The sequence below is a fragment of the Amblyraja radiata genome, chromosome 1 (assembly GCF_010909765.2).
Source record: "Amblyraja radiata isolate CabotCenter1 chromosome 1, sAmbRad1.1.pri, whole genome shotgun sequence".
NCBI classification, from domain to species: Eukaryota; Metazoa; Chordata; class Chondrichthyes; order Rajiformes; family Rajidae; genus Amblyraja; species Amblyraja radiata.
In genome coordinates, this window is record NC_045956.1 from 33,323,064 (window position 1) to 33,347,641 (window position 24,578).

At 46.1% G+C, this 24,578-nt stretch overlaps 1 protein-coding gene and 1 long non-coding RNA gene across 2 annotated transcripts in view; one reads left to right on the plus strand and one right to left on the minus strand.

Moving 5' to 3' along the window:
- Positions 1–21,303, plus strand: part of arhgef38 (Rho guanine nucleotide exchange factor 38) — an 89,812-nt gene extending 68,509 nt beyond the window's left edge. The window contains exons 11-14 of the mRNA XM_033020225.1: positions 1,329–1,487; positions 5,898–6,096; positions 11,257–11,540; positions 20,880–21,303. Of these exons, the coding sequence (XP_032876116.1) occupies positions 1,329–1,487; positions 5,898–6,096; positions 11,257–11,540; positions 20,880–21,065 (828 nt within the window). The 3' untranslated portion in view covers positions 21,066–21,303. The remainder of the gene's footprint in view (positions 1–1,328; positions 1,488–5,897; positions 6,097–11,256; positions 11,541–20,879) is intronic.
- Positions 15,090–23,287, minus strand: LOC116972484. The gene is made up of 3 exons (XR_004411815.1): positions 23,267–23,287; positions 23,084–23,088; positions 15,090–15,110 (listed from the first exon to the last, which is right to left on the minus strand). It is a non-coding gene; the product is annotated as an uncharacterized LOC116972484 (long non-coding RNA).
- Positions 23,288–24,578: the final 1,291 nt, after the last annotated feature.

Genomic DNA, 24,578 nt, shown 5'->3' on the forward strand with positions numbered 1-24,578 from the left:
AAAAACATTCAACAACAGTACAAAAATAAGTCTGTGGTGTAACCAAAGACACAGTCCATAGAAGATCGCAGATGCTGAGGTTAGTGTTGGGCAGTGTTCAAGGGCCTGATGGTTGTTGAGAAGAAGCTGTTCTTGAACCTGGAGGTCATGGTTTACAGACACCTGTACCTTCTTCCTGATGGCAGATGCGAGCTTGCAAACCATTTGAGTCATTGCAAGTAAGAATTTCATTGTTCAATTTTGGGACATATGACAACAAAATACTCTTTAGTTGAGTTTAGTTTAGAGATACAGCATGGAATCAGGCCCTTTGGCCCGTCGAATCCACATGACCAGCGATCTTCCTCCACTAACACCATCCTCCTCACCAGGGACAATTTACAATCTTTATCAAAGCCAATTAACCTGCAAACCTGTACATCTTTGGAGTGTGGGTGGAAACTGGAGCACCCGGGAAAAACCCACGCAGTCCACAGGGAGCATGTACAAACTCCGTACAGACAGCACCCGTAGTCAGGATCGAATCTGGGTCTCTTGCGCTGTGAGGCAGCAACTCTACGCCACAGTGCCGTCCATTCTTGATTCTTGACGAGATTTAGGTGTGGCCAGGGCGGTGTGGGTCTCTGCTGATGCTGGCTGCCTTTTTGAGGCAGTGCCTCCTGCAGATACCTTCAATTGTGGGAGGTCAGTACATGTGATGGACCGGGCAGTGTTCACCAGTCTGTAATCTTGGGCTGATATTGTTGGGAAAATAAGGAACTGCAGAATCTGGACTCTTAAGCAAAACACAAAGTGCTGGAGTACCTCCGCAGGTCAGGCAACATCTCTGGAAGATATAGATATCGGGCATTAGAAGGAGATTTTTGGCCAATTTACAAAATATTTTCACAGGCTCAGGGTAAGAATGATTCTAGTGGAGCAATTTGGAGGCTAATTCAAAGAGTTGATTTTAGATTGTAGAGATACAACACGGAAACAGACCCTTCGGCCCATCGAGTCAGTGCCGGCCAGCGATCTCCCCGTGCGCCGGCACTATCCTACATACTAAGGACAGTTTACAATTTACAGAAGCCAATTAACCCTCTAACCTGAACTTCTTTGGAATGTGGGAGGAAACCGGAGCACCCGGAGAAATCCTACGCGGTCACGGGTAGAACGTGCAAACTCCGTACAGACAGCACCTGTAGTCAGGATTGAACCTGGGTCACTGGTGCTGTGAGGCAGCAACTCTACCGCTGCATCCGTCACCCCCAACACGATACAATTAACCAAATGACCTCCGATAAAATGTGACTACTGAGCATTCATAATTGGTTTGACCTTTCTAGGTTTCCCCTGCAAGAAACATCCAAGAGAAGCAAAAGCAAGTCATCGAGGACATTTATCAATTGTCTTTTGGGAAGGAATTCAGCAGTGGAGCTCAGCGGGTGATGGAGAGGAGGAACAGCTCGGAAGAAAGATCAAAGAAAAGATCATTAGGCTTTATGGTGAGTGACCACTTGGTGCCCATTCATTAGCGTCACGGGTGTGATTTTTAATGATACACAGCACAGGAACAGGCCCTTCAGCCCACAATGTCCGTGCTGGAAAGAAAACCGAGTTAAACTGATCTCATCTGCCTGCATGTCATCGATATCCCTCCATTCCCTGCATATCCACGTGCCTGTCTAAAAGCCTCTTAAACACCACTATCGTATCTGCCTCCACCACCACCACCCCTGGCAGCGCATTCCAGGCACCCACCACCCTCTGTGGAGAAAATCCTGCCCCGCACATCTCCTTTAAACTCTTGATTGACACGAATTGCTGGAGTAACTCAGCAGGTCAGACAGCATCTCTGGAGAGAAAGGATCCCGACCCGAAATGTCACCTATTCCTTTCTCTCCAGAGATGCTGTCTGACCCGCTGATTTACTCCAGCAATATGTGTCTCTTTAGTTGAAACCAGCGTTTGCAGTTCGTTCCTACTCCTTTAAACTTTTCCCTGTCTCACCCAAGATGTATGTCCTTTAGACTTTGACGTTTCCCATCTGGGAAAACAGTTCTGACTGTCTACCTTCTCCGTGCCCCTCATAATTTTATATACATATCAGGTCTCCCCTCAACCTCCAAGTGTCCAGAGAAACATTCCTTCCTCTGGCTTCACAGTTCACAACTCTTCAATCATTTTTGTCTCACACCTGTTATTTTCATCTCTGGCCTTTATCTCATGATCCCATAAACCCCCCATCGTTTGTGATCACCTATTACCTCCCAGATTTTGTCTTGCCCCTCCTCTCTCCCATCTCTCTTCCACCACCCCGATCCCGACCTGAAACGTCACCCATCCATGTTCTCCACAGATGCTGCCTGACCCGCTGAGTTACTCCAGCACTTTGTGTCTTGTTTTGCAAAGAGGCATCTTTAGTTTTTAGTTTAGTTTAGAGATTAGAGATACAACGCGGAAACAGGCCCTTCGGCCCATCGAGTCCGCACCGACCAGTGATCCCCGCATGTTAACACTACCCTACACACACTAGGACCAATTTACACTTACACCAAGACAATTAACCTACACACTTGTACGTCTCTGGAGTGTGGGAGGAAACCGGAGATCTCGGAGAAAACCCACGTGGTCACAGGGAGAACGTACAAACTCCGTACAGACGGCATCTGTGGTCAGGACGGAACCAGGGTCTCTGGCGCTGTGAGGCGGCAACTCTACCACTGCGCCACCGTGCTGCCCGCAGGTGCATTGTCCTTGCGTGTGTTGAACTTATTTTAGTAGCAAATAAGGTACTCCTGCCAACACATCTCATTGAGAAACAGGACTTGACAGTTCACCTTTAAATTCTCCATGTCTGCAATAAGTTAGATATAAAGTCACACTGCTCCTTTTCCCCTATTGTCTTATCTTGACCATGGATTTTTTTGTTGCGTTGTTGTGTGTTCTTTTTCATTGTATTGATGCTGGCAAATTCATTTCACTTGCACTTTATGTGCAAGTGACGAATAAAACTGATTGATTGATTGATTGGATGCCAAGGCCCTTTGCATCAACATCCTCCACCAGGAAGGTCTCAAGGCCCTCTGGTTCTTCCTTGAAGTAATGTCCATCCAGTCTCCCTCTACTAACACTCTTCCACACTTGGCAGAACTTGTCCTCACCCTCAACAACTTCTCCTTTGACTCATCGCACTATCTGCAAATTAAAGGTGTAGCCATGGGCACTCGCATGGACCCCAACTATGCCTAGTTGTCCGACACGGGCCCCAGCTGTGCCTACACTTTTGTCCGTTACATCGAACAATTCTTGTTCAAAACATCCCATCCCCCATCTCTATCTCCGCTACATTGATGACTGCTTTGGGTCTGCCTCCTGCACCCATGCAGAACTCATGGACTCCATTGTCCTCACCTCCAACTTCCACCCTGCCCTTGAATCCACCTGGAGTATGTCAGACATTTATTTATTTATTTATTTACTTTTTCCCTCTCTCTCTCTCTCTCTCTCTCTCTCTCTCTCTCTCTCTCTCTCTCTCTCTCTCTCTCTCTCTCTCTCTCTCTCTCTCTCTCTCTCTCTCTCTCTCTCTCTCTCTCTCTCTCTCTCTCTCTCTCGCTCTCGCTCTCGCTCTCTCTCTCTCTTCCTCTCCCCCCCCCCCCCCTGCATTGGGGCTGCCTCCTACACACATCGAAGCAACGGCCAAGAAATCGACACCAACACCTCTACTTCCTTTGAAGGCTCAGGACGTTCAGCATGTCCACAACAACTCCACCTACTTCTACATGCGCCGTAGAAATCGTTTAAATTATATTTTATTTTAAAAAGCATTTTAATTAAGTCTTTCATTATATCGGTTGCTTTCCCCGAGGCAGCGTGAAGTGTAGATGGAGTCAATGGTGGTGAGTCTGATCTGTGTGATGGACTGGGCTACATCCACAACTCTGCAATTATTTGTGGTTTTGGGCAGAGCTGTTTTTAGTTTAGTTTAGAGATACAGCGTGGGAACAGGCCCTTCGGGCCACCGGGTCCGCGCCGACCAGGGATCCCCACACATTAACGCCACCCTACACCCACTAGGGACAATTTTTACATTTACCAAGCCAATTACAAACCTGTGCGTCTTTGGAGTGTGGGAGGAAACCGAAGATCTCGGGGAAACCCCACGCAGGTCACGGGGAGAACGTACAAACTCTGTACAGACAGCACCCGTAGTCGGGATGGAACCCGGGTCCCTGGCGCTGTGAGGCAGCAACTCTACCGCTGCGCCACTGTTCACTGCACTATAGGTCATCGTTCACTGACATTGTTGCAAGCTCCGACCTCTATCTGTAATGACCCGAAACGTCGCCTGTCCATTCCCTCCACAGATGCTGCATGACCTGCTGAGTTCCTTCTGCACTTTGTGCTTTGCTCATGTGGTGGACCTCCTTTTATTCTGAGCCAATCCATGATGGGCAGTAAATGCTGACCTTCCAGAAACTTCCATGTCGTGTGACCCCAAAAAGAAAAGGAATTGAGTCAGGGAAAGGAACTAATCTTATAGTTGGGAGCAGTCATGTGCATGAAATTCAGCAGATTTGCTCTTTGGTTCTCAAGGACAACTTCTCCTTTTCTGGTTGCACTTCAGCTGTTGACTTAATTTTCTAATGGTTGGATTTTCCTCAAGGCCTGAGTAGAGTGGATGTGGAGAGGATATTTCCAGTGGATGAGGCAGATACAATGGCATTTCAAAGGCTTTTATATGGGCTGAAGGCCGCTTGCAGTCCGTATGCTCGGCCTCTTTGAGCAGCGGCCCAGTGCAGGCGAGTCCCAGGCAGCAGCAGGGCGCCCAGCGGCCCACCCCCCCATCGATGCCCTGCACTCGTTCCCACAGCCGGTCAGCTCACCGGCACCTCTGTCCCTTGCGTCCGCCGCTGCCTCCATCTTGAATCTATTCACCTCTTCAGGGGATGCACGTTGGCCCAGTGGTGGAGTTGCTGCCTCACAGCGCCAGAGACATGGGTTCCATCCTGACTACCGGTGCTGTCTGTATGGAATGTGCACTTTCTCCCTGTGACCGCGTGGGTTTTCTCCGGGTGCTCTGGTTTCCTCCCACACTCCAAAGATGCGTGGGTTTGTAGGTTATTTTGCCTCTGTAAATTGTCCCTAGTGCAGTGGTTCTTAACCTTTTTGGCATACGTACACGCATATGTGACCAAAATATTGTGTGTGGGATGTACCTTTGTCAGGTTCCTAAACATGGGCTCAACAAATGGATATGTTATTTATGGCCCCTTCATGTCCCCCGGTAAAGCCACAAATGACCCGACCCCCAGGTTAAGAACCACGGCCCCTGTGTGTAGGATAGTGTGTAGTGTACGGGGGGATCGCTGGTCGGTCCGTGCTGTATCTCTAAACTAAACTAAACCAAACTTCATGTCCGGCCCTCAGGGGTTGGCAGGGCAGGACTAGGCCGCTCGCTCGTTGACGGGTTACCTTGGTCTGTGATGGGTGAGCTGGGCCTACTGCAGGGGGGTGGGCAGTAGGCTACACCCTCTGTAGCACATTACATAACATAACATAACATAACATATACCCTACATATTAACAGCTTGGGCCCCATATGTATCTGAAGAAGGATGGGCTGGCACTGGAGAGGGTCAGAGAGTCATAGTGATACAGCGGGGAAACAGGCCCTTCGGCCCAACTTGCCCTCATTTGGCCTAAAACCCCCCCCCCGCCAAACCTGTCGGGAGAAGGCTTAGGAAATTATCCCAGGAATGAGTGGGTCAGAGGTCATGGGGAGAAGGCAGGAGAATGGGGTTAGGAGGGAGAGATAGATCAGCCATGATTGAATGGCAAGGTAGACTTGATGGGCCAAATAGCCTCATTCTGCTCCTCTCACTTATCTTATCTTAATCTTTATTTCCATGAAGCCACCAGCTCCCCATCAGACCCAAGACCACAGGACGAAGCTCCTGTCAACACACAATCCTGAGACGGTATTTCAAGCCAAGCGGAAGTTCAATGCAGCCCAGGAGCACGACACGTCTCTGCACGAGGGTGAAATCGTGGCCGTTCTTGAAAAGCAGGACCCGATGGGCAGTACGAGCAGGTGGCTTGTCGACAATGGAGGTTTGTGTTGCTCTCTCTACACTCTTTAGCAAACGGCCAGCGCTGCGCTTTATTGTACCACTGGGGGGGAGGGGGGATGGATTCAATCCAAGGACACAGCTGTAAGGGAGGAGGACACTCGAGAGACTGCAGATGAAGCAACCTGGAGCAAAATAACAAACTGTTAGACGGGGGGTAGATATGAGCAACTGCAGCTGCTGGTTTACAAAACAAGACACAGAGTGCTGGAGTAACTCAGCGGGTCAGGCAGCATTTCTGGAGAACACCTCTGTGTCCATGTTCTTCACAGATGCTGCCTGACCCACTGAGTTACATAGAAACATAGAAAAATAGAAAATAGGTGCAGGAGGAGGCCATTCGGCCCTTCGAGCAAGCACCGCCATTCATTGTGATCATGGCTGATCGTCCCCTATCAATATATGCCTTTTCCGCATATCCCTTGACTCCACTAGTCCCTATAGCTCTATCTAACTCTCTCTTAAATCCATCCAGTGATTTGGTCTCCACTGCCCTCTGTGGCAGGGAATTCCATAAATTCACAACTCTCTGGGTTAAAATGTTTTTTCTCACCTCAGTCTTAAATGACCTCCCCTTTATTCTAAGACTGTGGCCCCTGGTTCTGGACTCGCCCAACATTGGGAAAAATTTCCCTGCATCTAGCTGGTCCAGTCCTTTTATAATTTTATATGTTTCTATAAGATCCTCCCCTCATCCTTCTAAACTCCAGTGAATACCAGCCTAGTCTTTTCAATCTTTCCTCATATGACAGTCCCGCCATCCCACGGATCAATCTCGTGAACCTACGCTGCACTGCCTCAATCACAAGGATGTCCTTCCTCAAATTAGGAGACCAAAACTATACACAATACTCCAGATGTGGTCTCACCAGAGCCCTATACAACTGCAGAAGAACCTCTTTACTCCTATACTGAACTCCTCTTGTTTGAATTTAGTGATAAACCACATAAACTTCTGGCTAGACAATTGAAGAAACAGGAGAAGGAAAAGACGATTACTAAAATCAAATCAGAGAATGGGGAACTATTAACGTTACCCCAGGATATTAATAAAAGGTTTGCCCAATTTTATCAAAACTTGTATACGTCTAAAATTAAAATAGAAGACAATAAAATTGTAGATTTTTTAGATAATTGTAATCTGCCAAAATTGGATATTTTGGAACAAGAGGAATTAGGAGCACAGATCACAAGGGAAGAAATAAGTGAAACAATAAAAGAGCTGACAAATGGGAAAACGCCAGGACCAGATGGTTTTAATAATGAATTCTATAAAGGTTTCCAGGAGTTAATGGTACCACGGTTACTTAAATTATATAAATATGCCTTTACCGAAAATAAATTACCAGAAACATTAGCCGAATCCACAATTACGTTAATACCTAAAAAAGATAAGGACTTAGAAGAACCGGGCTCATATAGAGCCATATCACTCCTAAATACAGATCAGAAAATTTTAGCAAGAACTTTAGCAAGAAGATTGAGTAAATATATTAATAAATTGATAAATCCGGACCAAACGGGGTTTATACCTAAAAGACAATCATCTAACAATTTGAGACGCCTTTTTAATATAATGTATTCATACAAAACGGAAAAGGAAGACTTGTCAGTTATATCTCTGGATGCAGAGAAAGCATTTGATCAGGTAGAATGGCAGTATTTATACAATGTACTCCAAAAATTTAATATGGGAGAGAATTTTATCAGATGGGATAAATTACTATATGATAAACCAATGGCAAGAATACTAACTAATAATATATTATCTTCAAAATTTCAATTATCGAGGGGCAATAGGCAGGGCTGTGTTTTATCACCCCTGCTATTTGCACTTATGATAGAGCCGCTTGCTGAAAGGATAAGAAGGCATCCGGATATTCAGGGATATAATACTAAGGATACTATTAATAAAATATCACTATATGCAGATGATATACTTTTATATATTACAAACTCCCAAACGAGCATCCCGAATCTATTAAATCTAATAGAGAAACTTGGCTCTTTCTCCGGTTGTAGAATAAATTGGAATAAAAGTGAAATTATGTCATTAAAACCCCAGAAAGCGAATCACCTATTAAAATTTCCATTTAAAATCGCAACGGAAAAATTTAAGTATTTGGGTATTCAAGTTACTAGAAGATATAAATCATTATTTAATGCTAATTTTATACCATTATTAAATAAATTTGATTCACTGATTACATTTTGGAGACTGTCACTAATCGGCAGAATAAACTCTATAAAAATAATAGCGCTACCACAAATAATATATTTATTCCAATATCTATACCGATATATATACCAAAACACTTTTTTTATAAATTAGACTCGAATATTTTTAATATTAGTTGGGATTATAAAGCACATAGAATTAAAAGAAATCACTTGTGCAAACCCAAAGAGGTGGGGGGATTTGCACTACCTAATTTTCTATACTATTATTGGGCAGTACATATTAAGAATATAATTTATTGGTTGGACAGTTCTGCTCAACAGTTGGAATGGATAAGAATGGAGAAAGAGGATTGCATCCCCTACGATCTAGGAGCGATCTTTTTTTCCCCAATAAAGCTGAATAATATGTTATATAAGGAGAATCCAATTATACAAAATACAATACGAATCTGGAAACAAATAAAATTAACTTTAAAATGAAGAAATTTATCAGTGCTAACACCAGTAGTGAATAACCCAGTATTTAAACCATCTGGTATGGATAAAACATATAAACAATGGGAAAAAGTGGGAATTAAAAAGGTAGGTGATTTGTATGAATTGGGAAATTTATTATCATTCCAACAACTAAAATCAAAATTTAAATTGAATAAGAATCAATATTTTAAATACCTACAGGTTTGTGATTTTATGAAGAAATATATACCAAGATTCCAAAGTATAATTTTAGATCCACTGGAAGAAGTAATGAATATCAAGGCGGAGTCAACAAAATTAATATCATACTTGTATAACAGTATTTTAAATATAGAATTACCATCAACAGAGGCAATTAGAGAAGACTGGGAAAAATAATTAATGATAAAAGAAACATGGGAAAAATATTTGATACATATACATAAATGTTCGATCAACGCTAGACATAATTTAATTCATATTTAAAATATTACATAGATTATATTATTCCAAAACTTGGTTGAATAAATTTTATCCAAATATTTCTCCCATTTGTGATAACTGTCTTTCTCAAAATGCCAATATTACGCACTCATTTGTCTCTTGTACAAAACTTTATAAATTTTGGTGTGACATATTTGATATATTCTCAAAGCTATTTAAGACAAAATTGAAACCTAACACTGAAATGATTATATATGGAGTAAGTGGAGATGGGAACAAATTAAATACACACCAAAACTCATTTTTCAATTATGGGTTATAAACAGCAAAAAAACATACTTAAATTTTGGAAAAATGCAAATATACCAACATTTAAAATGTGGATCAGTAATATGCTGGACACAGCACATTTGGAAGAAATGAGACTCCTCCTAATAGACAAACAAGACCTATTAAGGAGTTGGTCCCCATTTATTGATTTCTTGGATTCATGTGGTGACATAGTATCATGAAAACTAACAGTTTCAGGTATGGGTGAAAGATGATTTAGAATATTTAAAAAAAATCATCTCACTGTGGCGATTGAATAATCTCCCTCCTGCTTTCCTTCTTCACTTATTCCTTCTCTTTCACTTTTTCTTTATCTGTTTTTCACTCACGCTCACTAATCTATTCTTCACTTTTCACAACCTCTTTTTCTTCTCTGCTTTCTCACTTCCCTCTTTAAAAAAAAAGGGAAGTTGTACAGAGAATGTAATATGTTAACATCGTTTTTGTACCAATGTATTGTACTCACTTCTAATAAATAAAATATTAAAAAAATAAAAAAATAATAAATAAAATATTAAAAAAATAAAAAAATGAAGGCCAACATTCCATTAGCTTTCTTCACTGCCTGCTTTCTTCACGCCAACTTTTAGTGACCGCTGTACATCCCCCTTACCTAACCTAACCTCATTGAGATAATAATCTGCCCCCTTGTTTTTGCCACCAAAGTGGAAAACCTCACATTTATCTATATTATACTGCATCTGCCACGCATCTGCCCACTCACTCAACTTGTCTAGGTCACCCTGCAACCTCCTAACATCCTCTTCACAGTTCACACTCCAGCACTCTGTATCCATGTTCTCCAGAGATGCTGCCTGACCCGGCTGAGTTACTCCAGCACTCTGTGAGATAAGATATGGCTTGAAGAGGCGTCAGAAGCCAGAGGAAGGAATGCAGATGGAATGTGGGTGAATAAGGGAGTGGAGGGTGTTTATGGGTAAGTTATTACCTGAAAGTGGAGAATTCACTGCTCAAGCCTCTGTGTTGTAAGCTGCAATATGAGGTGGTGTTCCTTCTGGAAGTGTTGGAAGATCTCAGCAGGTCAGGCAGCATCTGTGGAGGTGAATAGACATTGTCTTTCCGCTGGTAAATACAAAGTGCTGGAGTAACTCAGTGGGACAGGCAGCATCTCTGGAGAGAAGGAATGGGTGACATTTCGGGTCGAGACCCTTCTTCAGACTGATGTCAAGGAAAGGGGCGGGACAAAGATAGAATGTAGGCGGAGACATTAAGACTAGTGGGAAGGGGGAGGGGATGGAGAGAGAAAGCAAGAGCTATCTGAAGTTAGAGAAGTCAATGTTCATACCGCTGGGGTGTAAGCTCCCAAGCGAAATATGAGGTGCTGTTCCTCCATTTTGTGCTGGGCCTCACTCTGACAATGGAGAAGGCCCAGGACAGAAAGGTCAGATTGGGAATGGGAGGGGGGGTTGAAGTGCTGAGCAACCGGGAGATCAGGTATGTTAAGACGGATTGAGCGGAGGTGTTCAGCGAAACGATCTCCGAGTCTGCGCTTGGTCTCGCCGATGAAGAGAAGTTGAGTCTTTCCGCTGACTGGATAGCACGCAACAAAAAAGCTTTTCGCTGTACCTCGGTACACGTGACAATAAACTCAACTGGACAGGTGACGTTTCATCACGGGACCCTTCTTTAGACTTGGTTGTATCTACCGTATTCAATGTTGCATGTGTATTGATATAGTATTAAACAGGTGCCTCTGCTTTGGTCCCCACAGTGACACGGGGCTATGTGTACTCCTCGTTCTTGAAGCCCTATAACCCCAGCGCCGGCCACAACTGCTCGCTGCCCGACAGCTCGGCGGTGGACAACCACTTTGACGACATCACCCTTTTTGCAACGCCGCTACCTGGAGAGCCCGGCCTGGCGAAGTCTCCGCCCCTCAGCGCCGGCGCCAGCGACACTGCACTCAACTGCTCCCAGGAGACGAGTCTCTGCAGCTCCGACACGGTGTCGTTCAGCGGCAGCGACGACAACTCGAGCGAGGTCGGAGAGCAGCAGGTAAGGTCTCACCCCGGCCTCCCAGTCCACCTGGCCTCAACAACATGGGAGACAGTCTGAAAACAAAACGTCCTGAAGTGCTGGAGTAACTCAGCGGGTCAGGCAGCATCTCTGGAGAACATGGATAGGTGACATTTCGGTGGCTGAAGTCTGAAGAAGGGTCTTGACCTTCAATCATTCAATCATGGCCTCCTAATCCCATTTCCTGCCTTCTCCCCATAACCCTTGATGTCTGTTCTAATCAAGGGTTTGTCTATCTCTGCTTTAAAAATATCCACTGTCTTGGCCCTCTGTGGCAATGAGCTCCACAGATTAAACCTCCTTTCTAAAAGAGCGCCCTTTAATTCTGAGGTTATGACCTCTGGTCCTAGACTCTCCCACCAGTGGAAACATCCTCTCCACATCCACTCTATCTATGCCTTTCATTAGCAATGTTACAAAATTTTGAGATTTTAAAAATCAAGTCTGCAATTTATCCCATCAGATAAAGCATAAAAATAAGTTTAATTTGACACCTAATTCACTTTCATATCTCAAGTATTAAAAAAGTTATGGCCATTTTCATACTGGGAAATGAGCATCTTGTTCCCTATTGATTTTCTATGGACATAACAAAAAAGCTGTGATCGTGAACAGTCAAAAGCCCATAACTTTCTTAAAAATTAAGAGAACTGAATGAAATTTTCAGTTATCATAGATTGAAGCATTCTGAAACAAATATAAAATAATCTTACTTGGATGACCTGAAATTAAAGCATATAATTAGTTAGTTACCTAATTGTAGCTAATTTCAGACTTCAATTACTAGATCTAAACATCTATCCATTTCTTAATAAATGATTAACATTTTTAAATAGCCTAAATGTCCAAATAATATTCACAAATAATTCACAATAAAACATGATTTTTAAATCTCATTTACATTAATTTATAGACCAAATGGAAGGAATTTAGTGTTCAATTGCTGTAAATAAATGCCCATTTAAATCAGCTTTCCAGTGGGTCCCTGTGGAACGCGCTGGTTTAGAACGTTCACATTGCGGTAGTTTTGTACCCCAAATGCCCAGAAAAATACTGCGGGATATAATGGGGCCAAATTGAGCTACTCGCAATATTAAACTTTGTATAAAGGGATCTTTAGAAGCCCTTTTTAATGTAAAAATATACAGCCTACCTTCAGATATTTGCTTTATGAGACCCTGCGGTTGCCGGCGGTCGCGGGTTTAGAGATTGATTTTTAAACTACTATAACTATTTTACGAGGCCTTTAAAACTAATAATAGCTTTTGCGACGGGGTCTTTCAGCGATTTTTCGTTAATAATTAACTAGGCTGAACATCTTCGATTTGAACAGCCTAGAGAAAATCGCGTTTTAAACCCGCCCCCTCTAAACGGCGCCAAAATCGCGCACAACCTCAGCGGCAGATATTCAACGACGCTTCAGGTAGGCTTTGCAACATACCTACTTTCATTATTCTGTAAGTTTCAACGAGGTCTCCCCTCAACCTTCTAAACTCCAGCGGGTACAGGACCAGTGGCGTTAAATGCTGATCATATGCTAAGCCACTCATTCCTGGACTTGAGGCCCAGAGCTAGAAGGAGAGGTTGAGCATACTAGGACTTTATTCCTTGGGGCGATAGAGAATGAGGGGTGATCTTATAGAGGAGTACAAAACCATGAAAGGAATAGATCAGGTTCTTTTGCCCAGAGAAGAGGACGTATGTTTAAGGCAAGGGAGGGGGGGGGGTAAGATTTAATAGAAACCTAAGGAGTAACTTTTTCACACAAAGTGGTGGATGTATGGAACGAGCTGCCGGAGGAGGTAATTGAGGCAGGGACTATCACAATGTTTAAGAAACAGAAGCAGGTGCATGGATAGGACAGGTTTAGAGGGATATGGGGTGAGGTGGGACTAGTGTAGATGGGGCATGTTGGTCGGAATGGGCATGTTGGGCCGAAGGGCCTGTTTCCACGTTGCATGACTCTAGAATTCGATGACCACTAATCCGATCAGACCTATCAGGCTAGCACTGAAGGTGACCCACATTATAAAGATTCAAGAGTGTTTGTTGTTATATACAGTGGGACTGGGATTATGAAATTCTTACTCGCTGCATCTTTACGGGCATACTAATGCAACACAACAGGTCAATATACAATAAATTATGTTATACAAGCTAACCAGACCATAACAGTGCAAACCAACGCGGGCGTGAGAGTGGCCGGCCCTTGTCCCGCCCCACCGGGTGTCGGGGGGGCTCAAGCGTGTGGAGTAAACCCCCTCTCAGCCGGACGTATTCGTCGGACCCAGGCGCCGTAATCCTTCCCGGGAGCCGATCCCACACAATTTGAGCCGCCTTTCCTCGACACCCTTCATCTCAATCCGAGACACAGGGAGGCGTGTCCTGTACGGGCTCCTCCTCCACACCCTACACTTCCTCGCCCTGGTCCACCGTCCAGACACCAAGTGGCGGTCGGTGTTGCCTTCTGGTTGTGAGGGGGCCCCCGGTGGGTGTCCCTCTACGCAGGGATTCTCCCCCTCTACATCGGGGACCTGGGGTGGAGGGTATTGCACCGAGGAGTTCCCTGCAACCTGTTTCTCTCGCGGTTCACGGACTCGCCAGCCGCCTGCCACTGTTGCGGGCGGGAATAGTGTGTGTACCACGTGTACATGGAGTGTGTGAGGCTGCAGCCACTGTTCCAATATCTAAAGGGGCTGCTCCTTCCCTTCTGGCTGCACTTCACACCCACCATTCTCATCTTTGGACACCCTGTGCGTAGGGGAGAGGGTAGGGCTGAAGATGTCCTGGTTTGGTTGCTCCTGGGCCTAGCCAAGCTGGCCATCCGCGAGTCATGGCGCCAGGCGGAAGAGGGCTCTGCCCGAGCCGGCTGCCTGCCCCTTTTCCGGGGTTACGTCCGCGCCCGGGTGGTGTTAGAGAGGGACTACACGCTGTCCACGGGCACCCTGGGGGATTTCCGGGACCGCTGGGCACCGCGGGGGGTTGAATGCGTCTTTGACAAGGAGTGTAACATAGTTGTATAGAAGTTTATTTAGTATATTTGTTTGTCTTGTATTGTGGTGGTTGGTTCTCGTTTGTTTTATTGTATTGTAAATATTAATGTTCATAATTGATTCAATTATTTTTGGTTTAAAAAAAAAGTTAAAACAAAAAACAAAAAAAAACTGCATACCAGTTTAGATAGTGCAACGTTTTACAAAGTCTGTAGCAGATCAGTGCCGAGTTAGCGTTAAGGTTCGTGTTGTTTAGTTTACTTGGTAGTTTAAAGATACAGCACGGAAACAGGCCCTTCGACCCAGCGAGTCCGCCTCCAACCAGCGATCACCCCTACACTAGCTTTGTCCTACACACTTGGGGCAGTTTACAGAAGTCAGTTAACCTACAAACCTGCACGTCTTTGGGATGTGGGAGGAAACCGGAGCACCCGGAGGAAACCCACGCTGTCACAGGGAGAACGTACAAACTCCAAGCACCTGTGAAGAAGCTGTCCGTAAACCTGGAGGTCACGGTTCTCAGGCTCCTGTACCTTCAAACTATCTCTAATCGGACCTTACTGAACTTTAGATAGACACAAAATGCTGGAGTAACTCAGCGGGACAGGCAGCATCTCTGGAGAGAAGGAATGGGTGACGTTTTGGGTTGAGACCCTTCTTCAGACGGAGTCAGTGAAGAGAGAAACTAGAGATATGGAAGGGTAACAGCTGACACCTGGAACAGCAGATGCAATAGATGAGGTTGGCGGAGGTGCAGGTGAGCCTCTGCCTGTCTCATCCAACCTCATCTATTCCATTCGCTGCTCTAGATGTCAGCTGATCTATATCGGTGAGACCAAGCGTAGGCTTGGCGATCGTTTCGCCGAACACCTCCGCTCGATCCGCATTAACCAACCTGACCCGGTGGCTCAGCACTTCAACTCCCCCTCCCATTCTATATCCGACCTCTTTGTCCTGGGCCTCCTCCATGGCCAGAGCGAGCAACACCGGAAATTGGAGGAACAGCACCTCATATTCCGCTTGGGGAGTCTGCATCCTGGTGGCATGAACGTTGAATTCTCACAATTCTGTTAGCCCTTGCTGTCTCCTCCCCTTCCTAGCTCTCCCTCAGCCCTCGGGCTCCTCCTCCTTTTTCCTTTCTTCCCCCCCGCCTCCCCCCACCCCCCATCAGTCTGAAGAAGGGTTTCGGCCTGAAACGTTACCTATTTCCTTCGCTCCATAGATGTTGCTGCACCCGCTGAGTTTCTCCAGCATTTTTGTGTACCTTCGATTTTCCAGATTTTGCAGTTCCTTCTTAAAGACTGCTTGGGTCCTTGAATGGAGTCAAGGGGGGAGGTAAAGCGACAAATGTAGCATTTCCTGCGGTTGCAAGGGGAAGTACCAGGTGAGGAGGTGGTTTGGGTGGGAAGGGACGAATTGACCAGGGAGTTACAGAGGGAGCGGTCTCTGCGGAAAGCAGACAGGGGAGGAGATGGGAAGATGTGGCCAGTGGTGGGATCCCGTTGAAGGTGGCGAAAATGTCGGAGGATTATTTGTTGTATGTGACGGTTGGTAGGGTGGAAGGTGAGGACAAGGGGGACTCTGCCCTTGTTATGAGTGGGGGATGGGGAGTGAGAGCAGAGTTACGGGATATAGAGACCCTGGTGAGAGCCTCATCTATTGTCAAAGAAGGGAACCCCCGTTCCCTAAAGAATGAGGACATTTTAGATGCTCTGGTTTGGAACACCTCATCCTGGGTGCAGATGCGGCGTAGACGGAGGAATTGGGGATGGAGTCCTTACAGGAAGGAGGGTGGGAAGAAGTGTAGTCCAGATAGCCATGGGAGTCAGTGGGTTTGTAGTAGATGTCGGACAGTAGTCTGTTACCTGTGATGGAGATAGTGAGGTCCAGAAACGGTAGGGAGATGTCGGAAATGGTCCAGGTGTATTTGAGTGCCGGATGGAAGTTAGTGGTGAAATGGATGAAGTCAGTGAGTTCTGCATGGGTGCAGGAGGTAGCACCAATGCAGTCGTCAATGTAGCGGAGGTAGAGTTCGGGGATAGGGCCACGGTATGCCTTGAACAAGGATTGTTTGATGTACCCGACAAAGAGGCAGGCACAACTTGGGCCCATAGCTCCGCCGTGAATTTGGAGAAAATGGGAGGAGTCAAAGGAAAAGTTGTTGAGGGTAAGGACCAGCTCCGCTAGGCGGAGGAGAGTATCAGTAGACGGGGATTGGTTGGTTCTGCGGTTGAGGAAGAAACGGAGGACTTTGAGACCCTTCTGGTGGGGGATGGAGGTGTAGAGTGACTGGACATCCATGGTGAAGATGAGGGAGTGGGGGCCTGGAAAACGGAAGTCATGGAGGAGACGAAGAGCGTGTGAGGTGTCTTGGACATGGGTGGGGAGGGATTTGACCAGGGGGGATAGGATGGAGTGGAGGTATGTGGAAATAAGTTTGGTGGGACAAGACCAAGCAGAAACAATGGGTCTGCCAGTGGAATGGTTCATTGTTGGCTGAGGGGAAGGTGACAACGAGGCATACAAACAGTAAAATTAATCAGGAGGACAGTGAAACTAGTCGGGGAACTAGGGTGGGGGAGGGATGAGAGAGAGGGAAAGTAAGAGTTACTTGAAGGTAGAGAAATCAATATTCATACCGCTGGATTGTAAACTGCCCAAAAGAAATATAGTTACTGGACTTTATCTTGCACTAAACGTTATTCCTTTTATTCTATATCTGTGCACTGTGGACGGCTCGATTGTAATCATGTATAGTCTTTCTACTGACTGGATAGCACGCCACAAAAAAGCTTTTCACTGAACCTCGGCACACGTGACACTAATAAACTAAACTAAACGATTCCTCTCAATGGTAGCAGTGAGATGAGAGCGTGGCCAGGGTGGTGTGCGTCTCTGATGATATTGGCTGCCTTTTTCAGGCAGCACCTCTTATAGCACGGTCTTGACCACTCGTCTACCTCTTTGGAGACCCTCGCACTATCTTGAATCGGACTTTACTGGAGTTTATCTCGCACCGAATGTTATTCCCTTTATCCTGTGTCTGTACACTGTGGACGGCTCGGTTGTAATCATGTATAGTCTTTCCGCTGACTGGGTAGCAACAAAAGCTTTTCAGTGTACCTCAGTACACGTGACACTAGTAATAAACTAAACTGATAGATCCTTTTGATGGTGGGGAGATCAGTACTGTGATGGACCTTCAATGGTGGGGAGATCAGTACTGTGATGGACCTTCAATGATGGGGAGATCAGTACTGTGATGGACCTTCAATGGTGGGGAGGTCAGTACTGTGATGGACCTCCGATGGTGGGGAGATCAGTACTGTGATGGACCTTCAATGGTGGGGAGGTCAGTACTGTGATGGACCTTCAATGGTGGGGAGGTCAGTACTGTGATGGACCTCCGATGGTGGGGAGGTCAGTACTGTGATGGACCTTCAATGGTGGAGAGATCAGTACTGTGATGGACCTTCGATGGTGGGGAGATCAGTACTGTGATGGACCTTCGATGGTGGGGAGGTCAGTACTGTGATGGACCTTCGATGGTGGGGAGGTCAGTACCTGTGATGGACCGGGCAGTGTCCATCACTCTCTGCTGTCTCGCCCAAGATGACCTACGAGGAGAGATGCCGTGCTGGTTGAGATGCAGGACTGTGTCCACCTGCTCAGTGGTTGTAGCAGGTCCCACGGTCAGGCTGAGACAGGAGCAGCTGGTTGGACATGTGTTGCTTGCGGCAGGGTCTGCTATTCTCAGTGGGATGTGGCCCTGAGCTGAGCTATAGAACATCTGACCCCTGTACTATAATCCAGTCCGGAACACGACTGAAGGAGAGCAATTCTGGTCGCCTCCATCACAGGAAGGATGTTGTGTCATTAGTTCATCAGTTCTGAGAGCAGAATTAGGCCATTCGGCCCATCAAGTCTACTCCGCCATTCAATCATGGCTGATCTATCTCCCCCTCTTAACCTTATTTTCCTGCCTTCCCCTTGACACCCGTACTAATCACAAATCTATCTCTGCCTAAAAAATATCCATTGACTTGGCCTCCACATCCTTCTGTGGCAAATAATTCCGCAGATTCACCACCCTCTGGCTAAAGAAATTCCTCCTCGTCTCCTTCCTAAAATAACGTCCTTTAATACTGAGGCTATGACCTCAGGTCCTAGACTCTCCCACTAGTGGAAACATCCTCTCCACTTTGGAGAGTCTTTGGAGATTTAAATGGACTATGTCATATAAAATGGTCTAGACCCAAAACGTCACCCATTCTTTCTCTCCAGAGATGTTGTCTGTCTCACTGAGTTACTCCAGCATTTTGTGTTGATCTTCAGATAAAAGGCTGTCGGCTACATTGGCAGCACCACCCTGCTCAGCACAACAAGTAGATGTTTTGGACGAATGCTTAGGCTGACTTGGGGGGACCAGTAAATCGTAGGGCTACCAGCAAGGTCATAAGATTAACTGAAGGTAGAAAGACAAGCTTGTTTTATTAGATAAGTGCATGCTTTGACTGAGCAGGGAAGAAAAGACTTCACCTTTTGGGGGGAGAGGGAAAAACAGACAGACAGACAAACAGACAGAGAGATAGACGGACTGGAAGACGGCCAGGGAGAGAGATCGACAGACTGAGAGATGGGAGGGAGATGGAGAAAGAGACAGAAAGAGGGAGAGAGACAGACAGAGCGACAAAGAGAGAGAGAGAGAGGGAGAGACGGGGGGAGAGGGAGAGATGGGCAGAGTGAGGGAGGAACGGCCTGGACCAGGGTGCAAGAAGGTCCATCTGTCTCCTCAGATTCTGGTGAACTTCTACCGCTGCACCATCGAGAGCATCCTTACCAACTGCATCACAGTATGGTATGGCAATTGCTCTGTCTCCGACCGGAAAGCACTGCAGAGGGTGGTGAAAATTGCCCAACGCATCACCGGTTCCTCACTCCCCTCCATTGAGTCTGTCCAAAGCAAGCAATGTCTGCGAAGGGCACTCAGCATCGTCAAGGACTGCTCTCACCCCAACCACGGACTGTTTACCCTCCTACCATCCGGGAGGCGCTACAGGTCTCTCCGTTGCTGGACCTGCAAAAATAATTGCACTACTATGACTGAATGCACGTAAATATATTTATTTATTGCTCATATTTATGTCGCTCTTCTAGGGAGATGCTAACTGCATTTCGTTGTCTCTACTGTACACTGCACAATGACAATAAAGTTTGAATTTGAATCTGAATCTGAGTCAGGACTCGCGTAGAGTTGTATCTTATATTACTAAAGGTCTGCACGGTGATGCTGCAGTTCTGTTGCTGCCTTACAGCGTCAGAGACCCGGGTTTGATCCTGACTGTGGGTGAAGTCTGTGTGCAGTTTGCACGTTCTCCCTGTGACCGCGTGGGTTTGCTCCGGTTTCCCCCACCTTCCCAAAGACCTGCGGGTTTGAAGGTTAATCGGCCCTCTGTAAATTGCCCCAAGTGTGTAGGGAGTGGATGTGAAATTGGGAAAATATAGAACGAGTGGGAATGGGTCGGCGTGGACTCGATGGGCCGAAGGGCCTGTTTCCGTGCTGTATCTCCAAACCTAAACCAAACCTGATTTGATTTGGTTACCAGGTAAAACAAAGCTATCACCGTATCAATTCAGGCGATAATAATAAGTTTGTTAGTTTAGTTTAGTTTAGACATACAGCATGGAAACAGGGCCTATTGCCCACTGGTCATTCCATGCTGATCAGTGATCCCCGGGACAATTTACATTTATACAGAGCCAATTAACCAACAAACCTGCACGTCTTTGGAGTGTGAGAGGAAACTAAAGATCCCAGGGAAAACCCAAGCGATCACGGGAAGAATGTACAAACTCCGTACAGACAGCATCTGTAGTCAGGATTAAACCTAGGTTTCTGGCGGTGTAAACATAGAAACATAAAAAAATAGGTGCAGGAGGAGGCCATTTGGCCCTTTGGGCCAGCACCGCCATTCATTGTGATCATGGCTAATCATCTACAATCAGTAACCCATGCCTGCCTTCTCCCCATATCCCTTGATTCTGCTAGCCCCTAGAGCTCTATCTAACTCTCTTTTAAATTCATCCAGTCAATTGGCCTCCATTAAATTCATCCAGTGAAGACAGCAACTCTACCGCTGCACCACCATGCCGACAAAGTTAGTTAGTTAGTTTAGGTTATTGTCATGTGCAGTGCAAAGCATTAAACCATCACCCACACCTTCTCCATTGATGATATCAAACAAGGCGACAATGTGAAGAGGGGCATTTCCTCTGCAGTGCCACTGCTGCATTCTGACTAGAGCCCACTGCTTCTGTTTTCCAGGTATTCTACGCAGTGTACTCCTTCCAAGCAAGGAGCGAGCATGAACTGAGCCTTCAAGAGTATGAGCGAGTGAAGATAGTGAAGTCCAGTGATCTGAGCGGCAACAAAGACTGGTGGCTGGCTGAAGTCAACGGGAAGCGAGGCTATGTCCCTGCTAGCTACTTGGGAAGAATGTCTTATGCCTGAACCCTGCACTCGTGGAAACCGCTTGAGTTTCATGGATGGAAACACAGGACCATGTGGCTGCTCTGCTGGTCTCTGGCATTGATTTGAAGGAGCCAGGCCCATGCATGTGAGTGCATGTACACGTGTGTGTGTGTGTGTGTGCGTGTGTGCGCATACATCTGTATGGGTGCATGCATGTGCACACGTATGTGTGTATGTGTGCATGGACCCATATGGGTGCGTGTGTGTGCGCGCATGTATGTGTGAGTGTATGCGCATGTGCGTGCACCTGTATTGGAACATGTGTGCGTGCGTGTGTGCGCGTGCGCATGTGTGTGTATGTGTGAGTGTATGCGCATGTGCATGCACCTGTATGGGTGTGTATGTGTGTGTGTGTGTAAACCAATGAAGGATATGACTGCAATGATCCAGATTGTGACACCACATGATCTAGATGTTGCTATTGAACATACTCCTGTGGAGTAGAGACTTTTTTAAACTAAAACGTCTTGAGATATGAAGGTATACATTAATTTAAGAGCTACAGAGAGCGTGCACATGATCCAAAATATTGAAGAACTCTTTTGCTAATTGCATTTCAGTGACTATCGTGGAAGTGGAAGCCAAAGACTGCAGCCTGTTTCACTTCATTGTGGACACTGTTTAGTTTTGTTCCCTTGAAAGTAGGCACCAGGAACTGTTGGAATCTGAAGCAAAATATATAAGTGCTGGAGGAACTCAATGGGTCAGGCAATAACTGTGGAGGGAATGGACAAACGATGTTTTGGGTTGAGTCAAAGAGCACTGCTATGCTTGGTAAAGTTCATAGTTGGTGCGTTGCTATACTGCTTAAGCCCCTGTCCCACTGTACGAGGTAATTCAAGAGTTCCCCCGAGTTTTCCCCTGATCCGAACTCGGAGAATGTCCGTAGCGGGTCCATAGGAGTTGGTGGATGTCTCGTAGCGGCTCGTAATGCTAACGGTAGGTACTCGGGACATCAGGTAACTCGTGAGGTTTTTTCATCCCTGCAAAAAATGTTCACGGGTAAAAATATTTTTTTACTTTTTACTCGTACGAGACATCCACGAACTCCTACGGACCCGCTACAGACATTCTCCCATCTCGAATCAGGGGAAAACCCGGGAGAACTATTGAATTACCTCGTACAATGGGACAGGGCCTTCACTGTGACCAGTGTTATTGTTACGATTAATCCACCTGCTTAGCAAACAGATATAAGTGGCATGTTTGTAGAATAACAGCATGCTTCAACAATCTCTCAGCATAAACACCTTATCTAACCATAGCACCAGGGAATTCATGAAAGCCACAATAACATTGTGCATTCCCTCTTGCCTGAAGCACCCCGACTTGCAAGGTCGTCTGTCCATTCCCTCCACAGATGCTGCCTGAACCCTCTGAGTTCCTCCAGCTCTTTCCTTGTTTCTCCATTTCACTGCAAAATCACCTCAAGGTACGCCCACCCTGAAGAAGTTCTCCTCCTCTCTCTGGCGGGATTTCTGTGAGACCCTCTCTCACTGCTCCCCCTCCGTGACTCCTCTTGTTCTCATGCTCTACGACCGTGTTCTGACCCGGATTCACTACCACAGCCACGTGTGTTTCCTCAATGCTTGCCTACGCCGCCATCTTGTGTCTTGTGCCTGCCAGCTCTGGCTCCAGGCCCATCAGTTTAGGCCCATCGGGATCTAAGACACCTACTCTGTCCGTCCACCGCTTCTCGTGACAGTTCTCCCTCTGTGCCCCGCTTTAAACATTCTCCTCTAATTCCTTAGAAGGCTCAGGAAGTTCGGCATATCCCCAACGTCTATCATCAGCGTCTACAGATGCGCCGTAGAAAGCATTTTATCGGGATGTATCACAGCTGGGTTTGGGAACAGCTCCATCCAAGACCGCAAGAAATTGCAGTGAATTGTGGACGCAGCCCAGACCATCACACAAACCAACCTCCCTTCCATTGACTCCATTTACACCTCACGCTGCTCGGCAAGGCCAGCAGCATAATCAAGGACCAGTCTCACCCTGGCTACCTCCCTCGTCTCCCCTCTACCATCAGGCAAGAGGTACAGAAGTGTGAAAACGCACACCTCCAGATTCAGGGACAGTTTCTTCCCAGCTGTTATTAGGCAACTGAACCTTCCTACCACCAGCAAAAGAGTAGTCCTGAACTACTATCTACCTCATTGGTCTTGAATCAGATTTACTGGACTTTATCTTGCACTAAACGTTATTCCCTTTATCATGTATCTGTACACTGTGGACGGCTTGATTATAATCATGTGTAGTCTTTCCACTGACTGGATAGCACGCAACAAACGTTTTTCATTGTACCTTGGTACACGTGACAATAAACTAAACTCAAACTCTAGAGAGTGTGAAGAAGGGTCCTGACCTGAAACATCATCTGTCCATTCTCTCCACACGGATGCTGTCTGACCTGCTGAGCTCCTTGTGATTTGCTCAATAACAATCACAGTCTTCCCTCGGGAAGTTGATTCATCTGTCGGGAGTATTTCCGACCTCTTGCACAACACGATCGACTGGGATCGGAGAATCAAATTTTTATTTTAACAAACCGAATGCAGACACCACAGGTAGAATCAATGAAGGTGATCTCTCGTGTACTTGCGGGGCCGTTGACAAGCAGACAGGGCGAAAAATCATCAACATCCATTCACATTTAGTTCAAAGCTCGGAAAATTTGCAGAGCAGAGCCATTGGGCCTACATTACTCCAATATCTGACAGCCTTAGGGAATTGGGAATACTGTCCACACAGTTCTCCGGTCTGCATGTTTCTCCATAATGCTGCACTGTATCTGGAGGCACAGGTTCCAATCCCACCGCCGACCCTCGCATGAAAAAAATTATGTTAAGTAAATCTATCACAATGTTTTTAAAAAATTTGGTCAGGTACGTGGATAGGGCAGGTTTAGAGGGATATGGGCCAAACGCAAGCAGGTGCGACTAGTGTAGATGGGAAATGTTGGTCGGTGTGGGCAGATTGGGCTGAAGGGCCTGTGTCCACACTGTATGACTATGACTCTAAATGAGTCTATAATTTAACAGTCTACACCTATGGAACCATGGTGATTAGTACAAGCACACTCGTTATACCGATGACCCTTAGGAGATGTATTTGTGTGATTCCAGTCTAGTCTCTGTGTGATTCCAGACCCAAGGCAATGTGATAACTCTTAACTGGCCTCTGAAATGGACAGATAGCCACGACATTCAAGGGGAAATCACAAGTGCCCAGAGGAACTCAGTGGGCCAGACTCTGTCTGTGGAGGGAATGGACAGACCATTCAGCTATATAAGACTGATTTGTTTGCTTTTCTTGAAGGGTGGTACGGTGGTGCAGTTGGTAGAGCAGCTGCCTCACAGCGTGAGAGACCCAGGTTCGATCCTGACCTTGGGCACTGTCTGTGTGGAATTTGCACGTTCTCCCTCTAATCCGGTTTCCTCCCAAATCCCAAAGGCGGGCGGATTCATAAGTTAATTGGCCCTCTGTAAA